The following is a 14,073-nucleotide window of genomic DNA, read 5'->3' as shown; positions in this document are numbered from 1 at the left end:
GGTTTAGCACTAAATTGGCCAAAGAGCTGAAGTTACTCTTCCTCCCCCGCAAGGAAATAGGAGTACTTTGACCTGCTCCTTGGGTCTTTCTCATGGGAGGTTGCAGAGCTGAGAGGACACCCTCGTGGAGGAGGCTGAGATTTTTTCTAAGTGGATGGGGTAGATTTCAAAAGGTACAATTGAGTGATCAGAACATGTACTCAGTAAGTAAACCTGTCCTTTCTTGTCCACCTCGACTATCCATGAGTATGATATGATATGTGTGATCCAGTGGCTGAAATTATGGTGATTTTTCAAAAATTCTAGTGTCAAGATTTTGCTTTGACAGTGTATCTGTAGCTACTAATCATGCTGTTTTGGGCTGACTCAGTTGCTTTGCAATTGCAGGGCTCTGTTCTGAGTAAATGAGAGGTAGCCAATTATCTACGAAATAATGGTGTGCAGAGGAGGGTTTGATGAATTACAGATGATCTCTGCTGACACAACAGGGTGTGGAGACCCGCTCCTCTCTGACTTGCTATCAGAGTCAGGGGCGATGCCTACAGATTTTACAAACAACACACCCCACTAAATTCCATTGTGGGGTGGGAGTGGGGTCAGGAAGTGATAATATATAGTGGTGTGTAGAGGCAGCCAACCCAAGAATTAAATACCTAGAGGGAAATTTAAAAAGAAAAAAAACAAACAAACTGTGAAACTGTGTTCTAAGAAGGGCTTCGCTAGTGGCTCAGCTGGTAAAGAATCTGCCTGCAATGCGGGAGACCTGGGCTTGATCCCTGGGTTGGGAAGATCCCCTGGAGAAGGGAAAGGCTACCCACTCCAGTATTCTGGTCTGGAGAATTCCATGGACTGTCCATGGGGTCTCAGTCTCAGACACATCTGAGTGACTTTCACTTCAGGAAGGAATGCAAAGTTAGATGAAAAATGCAGATCCACTGCCATCTAATGTGATTTAGAACAAAGACTAAAAGCCGTCGCAAAACACCTTCCCAGGAACTCAGCCCTGTGCGGGGAGGCGATGCATAAATTCACCGAAGCAGAAAGCACATGCTGAATTCCTGGAACCAGAGGATTGCTGACCTCATCAGGGATCTGTCATGCGGACAGGGAGACCACCACAGCTTCATCCACAACCCCTAGGCAGTTGTGGACCGTGGTTGGCTTGTCCCCTGAGTGCTGAAGGCAGCATCTGCTTTGTACTATTGCTTAAGCCACTGCCAACTCACAGTCACTCTTCTGCTCAGCCAAGGATTCAGAGTGGCCAAAACACCAAGACATCCCTCAGGGTTATATGGAAAGATCAGGAAAAGTCTTCTGCACATCTAAGCCCATGTTGGTACTGTGGTGGTTTCAAGAGGCAGAAGACACGGTTACTAGTTTGGAAATGTTTGTCTCTGTGGTCATGTGGTGGTCAGGCTGAGGATTAATTTGGGTCTGTAGAACAGGGTTGGTTACTTACTGAGGGGTTGCTAGGTTTTCCCACAGCAGACACTACGCAGAGAGTGGTTGCCTGTCACAGTCCCGTTTCCTAGCTGGGGCATCTCCGAGCAGAAGGCCGCACATGCTGCTCTGCAGTATGCTGGCCGCTAAGGCAGATGAGTGGCAAACAGATCCAAGCCGCCCAAAGATTGAGGGTGCCTGTGGGCAGCGGTGGGGTGTGGAGCAGGGCTTGCTGCCTGGAGCCCGCCACTTCTCGTCCCCAGGGAAGCTCACTCTGGCTTCCCCCATGCACTGTCTGCTCCCCGTGCTGGGTGAGACACTCAGGGAGCACTAGCTCAGGGAAGGAACCGGTCTAGAGTCAGCTTGGTCTGGGTTTGGGCTCTGACCTCTACTGCTGTTTTCCCAAGAGGGACATCACTGGCCTAAGATCATTTTAGCTGATGTACGTGAAACCCCTCTGTAGGTAATTCTCTTTTAAATCCTTTGGATTAGGGCAAATGGAGAGTCTTGGTTTGGCGCCACCCTCTCTAAGGATGACCAGCCTCTCAGCTTAACGAAGAAGAGAAAGAACCTCAGTCTGGTAGCTCCAGGCAAGCAGCTGTGAAGAGATGGAATTCATCAGCGCTGTTTCCCTTTTATATTTATTTTTATGCTTAACTTTTAATGATAAGTAATAAGTAATATTCATTTCTCTTGTGGCTAAGATACAAAGTTTAAGATAAAATATAAAGTTTAAGATAAACTGAATTTTTTTTTTTTTTAAATATTATTTTATTAGTTGGAGGCCAATCACTTTACAACATTTCAGTGGGTTTTGTCATACATTGACATGAATCAGCCATATAGTTACACGTATTCCCCATCCCGATCCCCCCTCCCACCTCCCTCCCCACCCGACTCCTCAGGGTCCTCCCAGTGCACCAGGCCCGAGCACCTGACTCATGTATCCCACCTGGGCTGGTGGTCCGTTTCACCATAGATAATATACATGCTGTTCTTTCAAAACATCCCACCCTCACGTTCTCCCCCAGAGTTCAAAAGTCTTTTCTGTACTTCTGTGTCTCTTTTTCTGTTTTGCATATAGGGTTATCGCCACCATCTATCTAAATTCCGTATATATGTGTTAGTATACTGTAATGTTCTTTATCTTTCTGGCTTACTTCACTCTGTATAATGGGCTCCAGTTTCATCCATCTCATTAGAACTGATTCAAATGAATTCTTTTTAACGGCTGAGTAATATTCCATGGTGTATATGTACCACAGCTTCCTTATCCATTCATCTGCTGATGGGCATCTGGGTTGCTTCCATGTCCTGGCTATTATAAACAGTGCTGCGATGAACATTGGGGTGCACGTGTCTCTTTCAGATCTGGATTCCTCAGTGTGTATGCCTAGAAGTGGTATTGCTGGGTCATATGGCAGTTCTATTTCCAGTTTTTTAAGAAATCTCCACACTGTTTTCCATAGTGGCTGTACTAGTTTGCATTCCCACCAACAGTGTAAGAGGGTTCCCTTTTCTCCACACCCTCTCCAGCATTTATTGCTTGTAGACTTTTGGATAGCAGCCATCCTGACTGGCGTGTAATGGTACCTCATTGTGGTTTTGATTTGCATTTCTCTGATGATGAGTGATGTTGAGCATCTTTTCATGTGTTTGTTAGCCATCTGTATGTCTTCTTTGGAGAAATGTCTGTTTAGTTCTTTGGCCCATTTTTTGATTGGGTCGTTTATTTTTCTGGAATTGAGCTTCAGGAGTTGCTTGTATATTTTTGAGATTAATCCTTTGTCTGTTTCCTCATTTGTTATTATTTTCTCCCAATCTGAGGGCTGTCTTTTCACCTTACTTATAGTTTCCTTTGTTGTGCAAAAGCTTTTAATTTTCATTAGGTCCCATTTGTTTATTTTTGCTTTTATTTCCAATATTCTGGGAGGTGGGTCATAGAAGATCTTGCTGTGATTTATGTCGGAGAGTGTTTTGCCTATGTTCTCCTCTAGGAGTTTTATAGTTTCTGGTCTTACATTTAGATCTTTAATCCATTTTGAGTTTATTTTTGTGTATGGTGTTAGAAAGTGTTCTAGTTTCATTCTTTTACAAGTGGTTGACCAGTTTTCCCAGCACCACTTGTTAAAGAGATTGTCTTTTTTCCATTGTATATCCTTGCCTCCTTTGTCAAAGATGAGGTGTCCATAGGTTCGTGGATTTATCTCTGGGCTTTCTATTCTATTCCATTGATCTATATTTCTGTCTTTGTGCCAGTACCATACTGTCTTGATGACTGTGGCTTTGTAGTAGAGTCTGAAGTCAGGCAGGTTGATTCCTCCAGTTCCATTCTTCTTTCTCAAGATTACTTTGGCTATTCGAGGTTTTTTGTATTTCCATACAAATTGTGAAATTATTTGTTCTAGTTCTGTGAAAAATACCGTTGGTAACTTGATAGGGATTGCATTGAATCTATAGATTGCTTTGGGTAGAATAGTCATTTTGATAATATTGATTCTTCCAATCCATGAGCACGGTATGTTTCTCCATCTGTTTGTGTCCTCTTTGATTTCTTTCATCAGTGTTTTATAGTTTTCTATGTATAGGTCTTTTGTTTCTTTAGGTAGATATACTCCTAAGTATTTTATTCTTTTTGTTGCAATGGTGAATGGTATTGTTTCCTTAATTCCTCTTTCTGTTTTTTCATTGTTAGTGTATAGGAATGCAAGGGATTTCTGTGTGTTAATTTTATATCCTGCAACTTTACTATATTCATTGATTAGCTCTAGTAATTTTCTGGAAGAGTCTTTAGGGTTTTCTATGTAGAGGATCATGTCATCTGCAAACAGCGAGAATTTCACTTCTTCTTTTCCTATATGGATTCCTTTTATGTCTTTTTCTGCTCTGATTGCTGTGGCCAAAACTTCCAACACTATGTTGAATAGTAGTGGTGAGAGTGGGCATCCTTGTCTTGTTCCTGATTTCAGAGGAAATGCTTTCAATTTTTCACCATTGAGGGTGATGCTTGCTGTGGGTTTGTCATATATAGCTTTTATTATGTTGAGGTATGTTCCTTCTATTCCTGCTTTCTGGAGAGTTTTAATCATAAATGAGTGTTGAATTTTGTCAAAGGCTTTCTCTGCATCTATTGAGATAATCATATGGTTTTTATCTTTCAATTTGTTAATGTGGTGTATTACGTTGATTGATTTGCGGATATTAAAGAATCCTTGCATTCCTGGGATAAAGCCCACTTGGTCATGGTGTATGATTTTTTTAATATGTTGTTGGATTCTGTTTGCTAGAATTTTGTTAAGGATTTTTGCATCTATGTTCATCAGTGATATTGGCCTGTAGTTTTCTTTTTTTGTGGCATCTTTGTCTGGTTTTGGAATTAGGGTGATGGTGGCCTCATAGAATGAGTTTGGAAGTTTACCTTCTTCTGCAATTTTCTGGAAGAGTTTGAGTAAGATAGGTGTTAGCTCTTCTCTAAATTTTTGGTAGAATTCAGCTGTGAAGCCATCTGGTCCTGGGCTTTTGTTTGCTGGAAGATTTCTGATTACAGTTTCGATTTCCTTGCTTGTGATGACTCTGTTAAGATCTTCTATTTCTTCCTGGTTCAGTTTTGGAAAGTTATACTTTTCTAAGAATTTGTCCATTTCATCCAAGTTGTCCATTTTATTGGCATAGAGCTGCTGGTAGTAGTCTCTTATGATCCTTTGGATTTCAGTGTTGTCTGTTGTGATCTCACCCTTTTCATTTCTTATTTTGTTAATTTGGTTCTTCTCTCTTTGTTTCTTAATGAGTCTTGCTAATGGTTTGTCAATTTTGTTTATTTTTTCAAAAAACCAGCTTTTAGCTTTGTTGATTTTTGCTATGGTCTCTTTAGTTTCTTTCGCATTTATTTCTGCCCTAATTTTTAAGATTTCTTTCCTTCTGCTAACCCTGGGGTTCTTCATTTCTTCCTTCTCTAATTGCTTTAGGTGTAGAGTTAGGTTATTTATTTGGCTTTTTTCTTGTTTCTTGATGTGTGCCTGTAATGCTATGAACCTTCCCCTTAGCACTGCTTTTACAGTGTCCCATAGGTTTTGGGTTGTTGTGTTTTCATTTTCATTTATTTCTATACATACTTTGATTTCTTTTTTGATTTCTTCTATGATTTGTTGGTTATTCAGAAGCGTGTTATTTAGCCTCCATATGTTGGAATTTTTAACAATTTTTTTCCTGTAATTGAGATCTAATCTTACTGCACTGTGGTCAGAAAAGATGACTGGAATGATGTCAATTTTTTTGAATTTTCCAAGACCAGATTTATGGCCCAGGATGTGATCTATTCTGGAGAAGGTTCCGTGTGCACTTGAGAAAAAGGTGAAGTTGATTGTTTTGGGGTGAAATGTCCTATAGATATCAATTAGGTCTAGCTGGTCCATTGTATCATTTAAGGTTTGTGTTTCCTTGTTGATTTTCTGTTTAGTTGATCTATCCATGGTTGTGAGTGGGGTATTAAAGTCTCCCACTATTATTGTGTTACTATTAATTTCCTCTTTCATACTCGTTAGTGTTTGCCGTACATATTGCGGTGCTCCTATGTTGGGTGCATATATATTTATAATTGTTATATCTTCTTCTTGGATTGATCCTTTGATCATTATGTAGTGTCCTTCTTTGTCTCTTTTCACATCCTTTATTTGGAAGTCTATTTTATCTGATATGAGTATTGCGACTCCTGCTTTCTTTTGGTCTCCGTTTGCGTGAAATATTTTTTTCCAGCCCTTCACTTTCAGTCTGTATGTGTCCCTTGTTTTGAGGTGGGTCTCTTGTAGACAGCATATATAGGGGTCTTGTTTTTGTATCCATTCAGCCAATCTTTGTCTTTTGGTTGGGGCATTCAACCCATTTACATTTAAGGTAATTATTGATAGGTGTGGTCCCGTTGTCATTTACTTTGTTGTTTTGGGTTCACGTTTATACAACCTTTCTGCATTTCCTGTCTAGAGAAGATCCTTTAGCATTTGTTGAAGAGCTGGTTTGGTGGTGCTGAATTCTCTCAGCTTTTGCTTGTCTGTAAAGCTTTTGAATTCTCCTTCATATCTGAATGAGATCCTTGCTGGGTACAGTAATCTAGGTTGTAGGTTATTCTCTTTCATTACTTTCAGTATGTCCTGCCATTCCCTTCTGGCCTGGAGAGTTTCTATTGATAGATCAGCTGTTATCCTTATAGGAATCCCTTTGTGTGTTATTTGTTGTTTCTCCCTTGCTGCTTTTAGTATTTGTTCTTTGTGTTTGATCTTTGTTAATTTGATTAGTATGTGTCTTGGGGTGTTTCACCTTGGGTTTATCCTGTTTGGGACTCTCTGGGTTTCTTGGACTTGGGTGGCTATTTCCTTCCCCATTTTAGGGAAGTTCTCAGCTATTATCTCCTCGAGTATTTTCTCATGGCCTTTCTTTTTGTCGTCTTCTTCTGGGACTCCTATGATTCGAATGTTGGGGCGTTTCACATTGTCCCAGAGGTCCCTGAGGTTGTCCTCATTTCTTTTGATCCTTTTTTCTTTTTTCCCTCTCTGCTTCATTTATTTCCACCATTTTATCTTCTACCTCACTTATCCTATCTTCTGTCTCCGTTATTCTACTCTTGGTTCCCTCCAGAGTGTTTTTGATCTCATTCATTGCATTATTCATTTTTAATTGACTCTTTTTTATTTCTTCTAGATCTTTATTAAACATTTCTTGCATCTTTTCAATCTTTGTCTCCAGGCTATTTATCTGTACCTCCATTTTGCTTTCAAGATTTTGGATCATTTTTATTATCATTATTCTAAATTCTTTTTCAGGTAGATTTCCTATCTCCTCCTCTTTTGTTTGACTTGGTGGGCTTTTTTCATGTTCCTTTACCTGTTGGGTATTTCTCTGCCTTTTCATCTTGTTTAGATTGCTTTGTCTGGAGTGGGCTTTCTGTATTCTGCAGGTCTGTGGTTCCTTTTTATTGTGGAGGTTTTACCCAGTGGGTGGGGTTAGACGATTGGCTTGTCAAGGTTTCCTGATTAGCGAAGCTTGCGTCAGTGTTCTGGTATGCGGATCTTGATTTCTTCTCTTTGGATAGCAATGGAGTGCCCAGTAATGAGTTTTGAGATGGGTCTATGTGTTAGGTGTGACCTTGGGCTGTCTGTATGTTGACGTTCAGGGCAATGTTCCTGCGTTGCTGGAGAATTTGCGTGGTATGTCGTGCTCTAAAACTTATTGGCTCTTGGGTGGTGGTTGGTTTCGGTGCAGGTATGGAGGCTTTTGTACGGTCACTTATTACTTAAAGATCCATGTAGTCAGGAGTTTTCTGGTGTTCTCAGGTTTTGGGCTTAAGTCTCCTGCTTCTGGATTTCAGTTTTATTCTTCCTGTAGTCTCAGGACTTCTCCAACTATACAGCACTCCTTTCGAAGACAATGGGCTGCTTTTCTGGGTGCCTGATGACCTCAGCTAGCGATCAGAAGTTGTTTTGTGAAGTTTGCTCTGCGTTCAGTTATTTTTTTGATGAATTTCTAGGAGAGAAAGTGGTCTCTCCGTCCTACTCCTCCGCCATCTTGGCTCCTCCCCTAAACTGAATTTTTAAAAGTGAATCAGGTAACTGATACACAAAGATTGAAAAAAGCATGCCAAGATGGGAAGAAATGAAATTGGCGAGACACTTACATGCCCAAGGTCCCATGACTTAGGCAGGTGGTCAAATGGTGGAGAATGACTCTCAGGAGTCAGCAGAGAGTGGAGCACCTTTCAAGTAGAGTGAAGTAGCTGGTTCAGCCCACTAGGGTTCCTGCAGTCTGGCTGCAGTGTGCCCAGGGAGGCAGGGACCGGAGTGGGTGGGATCAGCAGTAACGGTAAGAAGTTCAGCAGGGGAGGGACGTCCTCACAGAGGAAGCAGGGAGGCCAGCAGACCAGGTGAAGAGGCTGAAGACACAACTTGGAACACACAGGAGAGCTGGGGGAGGGTGGCAGTGCTGACTGGAGCCACAGGCCTTTCTACGCAAGGTGAACAGTGAGAGAAGGGAAAGCCCTTGGAGTTGGGGATGTCTGGGTGGGAATCTGAGCTCCACCACTTGGAGCAGCACTTGGCATCACTGAGTCTTGTCATCACTTGCAAGAAGGGATAATAAGAGAACCTATGTTGTCTATCAAGTCTCAGTAATGGTGGTGGTGATCATCCATTCCGGAGCCGAGCCCCGCATCCCTGCGTGCTGTGAAGTGTGCGGTCGTTAAGAGTGAGCAGCGCCAGGGTCCTCAGACCGGCTCTGCCCGACTCTGACTTGCTGATGAGGGAATACTCAGGAGAGCCTGGAGAGGCCAAAGATATCTGGATTTCAGATACTGTGTGAAGTCTAGGTCTTCTGCAGTCTATGTCTAGTCTAATTCTATGTCTTGCAGGACAGCCCTATTTGTTCCATGAACCCCTTAACACTGTAGAAATATTTGGTCCGTCGATGCTTTTTGAAAAGGGAGGAGAGTGGGTATCAAAGAACCAGATTAACCAACCCCATGATCAGGTTTCCTGAAAGGAATGTTTCCTTTCCCCTCTGTCTCTAAAGAGAACTGCACCCTGTCTCTCATACTATAGGAGGTGATGCTCTTGGCAAAATCTGTGTTGCTGTTCAGTCACTCAGTCACGTCCGACCCCTTGGACTGCAGCACGCCAGGCTTCCCTGTCCATCACCATCTCCCAGAACTTGCTCAGACTCATGTCTGTTGAGTCCATGATGCCATCCAACCATCTCACCCTCTGTCGCTCTGCATACTGGACACCTCCCAAGCTGGAGGGCTCACCTTCTGGTATCATATCTTTTTGCTTTTTCATACTGTTCGTGGGGTTCTTGAGGCAAGAATATGGGAGTGGTTGGCCACTCCCTTCTCCAGGCGGTGAAATCTCAGGCTTACGTTTGGTCCCTCGCCTCCAAGTTACTCATCCTGTGCTCTTTGGCCTCCCTCCCATTTCCACGTACCACATCTGGCTGCTGGGAAAACTGAGGGTGATTTTTTGGTCTTTAGCCAAACATCCTTAAAGAGAGATATCACTGAGTTCATTCAGAAGCCCACAGGCTCTCTGGCAATAGTTCCTGTAACAAGTTAAGGGGAGTATCTTTCTGAAAGACTTACAAGGCAAGTTGATTCACCTGGAAGACAGGCGATGTTAGGCCCCAAGGCAAGACAGAAGCAAAGGCTGACAAAGCAAAGCGTACCAGAAACTCAGGGATGAGGTTTGAATTCTCTTAAACAGCCTAGAAAACACACTGTAAGACAGAATCCTACAACTGAGCAAGCCTCAGGAAAAGCCTGCAGCGTCCCTGCCTCGCCCTGGAAGTGCCTGTTACAGAAGAAAGCCAGAAAGGGAAAAAACAAGAAACTCAGTCTAGAAAGTGGTGATGCCATTTGAAGAGGACACAGCTTGCAGAAGAGGAACAGAAAGACGTCCACAGTCACACCCACAGGCCTGTGTTCTTAGGTAAACTAGCTTGGTCCTCAGGTGGGGAGAGAAGGGAAGGCAGGGAGAAGTGAGGTGAACAGCGGTGGAAAAGATTAAAAATAAAATATCAATTCATATTGATGCATGGCAAACACCACCACAATATTATAAAGCATTTATTGTGAAGTGATTATCCTCCAATTAAAATAAACTTTTAAAAAGTCAGCCTCCACTCCCACCACACTGTATCCCTTCAGGCAACTGGGTGCAGAGCTGACAACCATTGACATGGAGAAGGCAGTGCGCTTTCTATGATGCCAAGGCCGGAGACAGCAGCGATGTGAGCAATCACTGGAGGTGTGAGGGGGTGGATATTTGATACTGGGTCTCTAAGGTATTAGAATATTATTAAAAAGAGGGTGGCAGGGAGAAAGACCAGGAAATGCACATTTATTTAAAACTAACTAAAACAGACTTACATCTCCAAATGAGAACCTAATACCACAACCAATGTTTTGTAGCTAAAAATCATGATCATTAAGTGCTTGATACAACTTTATATAATGCAATTGCTACCAATATTTGTTCACTAATTGCATTTTTAATTTGTATCTGATCTACTTCAGCTGCTTATAATATAAACACATTTACACAAGACCAGATGAAGCAGACAGTTTTAAAAGAGAAAAACAATGTAGAGAAGAGGCTCTTTATCTGGGGTCCATAATCCCTGCAGAGATTTATTAACAGGGTTGTCAGATAAATCAGAAGACCCAGTTTAATTTGAATTTTAGGTAACGAATAATTCTTTTACTCAAAGTAGGCCCCAATACTGTTCATTAACATTGATACCTTTCAGAAGATGCCTGAACTCCTTAACACTGCGTACAAACATGAAAAGGAGATTGGCTATCACCTTCTATCAGTCTCAAATCTGGGATCTCCCAGTAGTTAAACATCATTAATGTGAAGAGGTAATTCTCCTTCCCTGTGGCCGGATCTTCCTGACAGTCAAAGCTGAAGGGAAACAGGAAGATAATTTACCAAAGAGCTGCCAGGAGAGGTGTATGTGCGCTTAATCTGTCAGTAAAGTCCATCAGTCCTGTCTGCCTCTCTGTGACCCCGTGGGCTGTAGCCCACCAGGCTCCTCTGTCCATGGGCTTCTCCAGGCAAGAGTACTGGAGTGGGTGGCCATGCCCTCCTCCAGGGGATCTTCCCGACCCAGGGGTCGAATCCAGGTCTCCTGTATTACAGGGGGATTCTTTACCTCGTGAGCCACCAGAGGAGACCCAGAGCCTGCAGAAAGCAGAGCCCGCCTGAGTATGGCTGAGCTGGTTGTGAGCTCTAAGCTGCAAGCTTGGAACAGGAATCTGAGACTTGAGCCTAAGGCAGGGTGACTTCCTGGGAGGGTTTGGATTTTTTTTTTTAATTGGTGAATAATTGCTTTACAATATTGTGATGGTTTCTGCCCTACATCAACATGAAGCAGTCATAGGTATACATGTGGTCCCTTCCCTTCTTGAACCTCCCTCCCACCGCTCTGGATTGTCACAGAGCACCTGTTGTCACAGAGCAACGTCTCAGTAACTAGCTATTGACACTTGGTAATGTGTCCACTTCAAGGCTGCTCTCTCGATTTCTCCCACCCTCTCATGCCCCGTAGCGCGATGGCTGAGTCATATGGTAGTTTAATTCTTCGTTTTTTAGGAGGTCTGCCTTACAGACCATCTCCAGTTGCTTTGTAGAGACTGGATTGGAGAGGACAGAGGGGACAAGGGCCTGGGAAGGAAGGACAGGAGCGGAGGGGAGAGGTGTACAGAGGTGGTGTGGAAGTGAGACGCCCAAGGGTCGGAGTCCTCCCTGCTCCGGCTTCAATGTTTGTACAGACACCACTGGTGCCAAAGGGAGTAGGCGGGGCTGCTTCCCTGCCCCCCACCTCCGACGCATACTGAACAATGAGCCCTGTTTCCTAGGGAGGCGCCAGGAGGGTCTGCGTGATGTCGAAGTAAACTACAGACTTACCTACAGTCTTACTGAAAGTAGCCCCTCAGCGCTGCAGCCTCAGCCGCCATCTCCTCCTCTGACCGCCACAAGGCTGGGGAGTCTTTATCCTCTCTGTCGTGTTTCTGGAGCTTTGGAGGGAAAAAAAAAAGACTCCCGTGGAATCTTCCTTTAGAACAATTATTGTGGGGCAGCAGAACAGCATTTGCAAATCAGCGGCTGGGGCACATATCTTTTCATTGTATTACTTGGCTAAGAATCCCCCTGCAATGCAAGAGACCCAGGTTGGTTCCCTGGGTTGGGAAGATCCTCTGGAGAATGGCATGGCAACCCACTCCAGTATTCTTGCCTGGAGAATCCCACGGACAGAGGAGCCTGGAGGGCTACAGTCCATGGGGTCGCAAAGAGTCGGACAGGACTGAGGGACTAAGCACAATTACTTGCCGAAATCCGGAAATGGGGAAGGGTGTTGTGTAAAAATCCACATTTCTAACTTCTGTAACACAGTAACTAGGTTAGGCTATGCTGGGGGCGGTTCACCGCCTTTTAATGATCCACTGAGGTTGGGAGTGGTGGTCACAGACGGGGGGGCGTCCTGCCATTTACCAAAACCCCCACCACCTTCTAAAACTATGCTTGACCAGCAGCATCCATTCTGTTTACTTCCCAGGCCCTGAAGACACGGCGTTGGCCACCTGCCCACAATCATTTCCCAAGTTCGCCTGCGGTTAACCTACCTTCTCCTCAGCTTAGCCTCTCTTATATGAGCTCGGAGCAGTTTTGCTCACTGAACCAAGTCGGCCCAGGCCAACTGATGATGACAACTGATGAGGGCCGTGAGTACTAAGAAATAAGAGTCGGTACTGATGTTTCGTCGCTAAGCTGTGTCTGACTCCCTTGCCACCCGTGGCCTGTGGCCCACCAGAGTCCATGGGATTCTCCAGGCGAGGATACTGGAGTGGGTTGCCATTTCCTACCTCAGAGGATCTTCCTGGAGTCTTTACCAGTGAGTCACCTGGGAATTCTGAAGAAATAAGAGTACTTACATTAAAAGAGCCTTCAAGCCTGCAAATGGTAAACAAACAAACAAACAAACAAACCCAAAACCTAAGTGAGGAAAAGAATTAAATGAGGAAGCATCAAAAAATTAACACTTGGTCTTAGTCAAAGAACCCTTTTAAAATCCTCTTCATATACCCATGTTTATTTTTTAAAAAAAGATATTTTGTGTATGTCTCAGGTTTACATAGTGAGTGAATAAAATTTCAGTTCTATCAGAGAGAGAGAGAGGATGCTGTCAGAATGTTCTTCATTAGAAGAGCTCAATTCCCCCTTAATCTCCAGTGCAGTTAGTTTTATTAACTAGATTTGTTATTCCTGTCTGTAGCGGTAGACACTGTAAAATGCTGAGGGTATACATTTCTCCCCAGGAGGTACAGAGCAGTATTTCATGTTAAGTCATCTGAGGAGACTGGGGCCAGCTATTTAACGGCAACAATGATGGCCAGTATTTATGATGCGAAGGGCCGTTTCGTCCTCTTCATGTATTACTTCCTCGTGCATCATTTCACTTCACTCTTACAATAGCCGATACGCCAGGCAGGCACTACCCCGCTCCTTCTTCAGCTCAGTTCAGTCGCTCAGTCGTGTCCGACTCTCTGTGGCCCCATGGACTGCAGCACGCCAGGCCTCCCTGTCCGTCACCAACTCCTGGAGCTTGCTCAGACTCATGTCCGTCGAGTCGGTGATGCCGATTCCTCCTTACCACAGAAGAAACTGAAGTCTGAGGAAGTTCAGTCCCCTGTCAGAGATCACCCAGCTAGGAGCAGTAGTGGTGGGGGGTGTTCCCCACAGTTTTTGCCTTTTTAAAATCTCTCCCAGAGGAAGTGCGGTGTCACCAAAGAGCCAACAGTTCCACAGCTCCTGCGCCTCAGGTACCATGACCCAAAAGTCAGATCCTCTTACAAAGAATCTTGCTGACTCAGGCAAGTGGCACAATTAAAGTAGCGGAGTTTGCGACCTAAGGCCCCAGTCACTCCCACTCTAACCCAGAGACCCCCACCCCAGCAACTGGCAGCAGATGGACAGATGTCTCCATTGTTACAGAGCCAACATTGATACAGAAGACAAAACAGTGAGCAGACCTAGATGCTGGTGGGGTAAGTGTGAGCCTAAATGAGGTTCATTAACATATACCCCAGCCACG

General features: G+C 43.8%; 1 protein-coding gene across 4 annotated transcripts in view; it reads right to left on the bottom strand.

The window, feature by feature from the left end:
• Positions 1-14,073, bottom strand: part of FHIT (fragile histidine triad diadenosine triphosphatase) — a 1,485,355-nt gene that overhangs the window by 20,540 nt on the left and 1,450,742 nt on the right. For all 4 annotated transcript variants that reach the window (XM_065933362.1, XM_065933361.1, XM_065933363.1 and 1 more), the window contains one exon: positions 11,889-11,998. In XM_065933362.1, the coding sequence (XP_065789434.1) occupies positions 11,897-11,998 (102 nt within the window). In that variant the 3' untranslated portion in view covers positions 11,889-11,896. The remainder of the gene's footprint in view (positions 1-11,888; positions 11,999-14,073) is intronic.

This window comes from Muntiacus reevesi, chromosome 4 (assembly GCF_963930625.1).
Source record: "Muntiacus reevesi chromosome 4, mMunRee1.1, whole genome shotgun sequence".
Lineage (NCBI taxonomy): Eukaryota > Metazoa > Chordata > Mammalia > Artiodactyla > Cervidae > Muntiacus > Muntiacus reevesi.
Note: the sequence above shows the minus strand (reverse complement) of the source record. Positions and strands in the feature narration are given on the sequence as shown.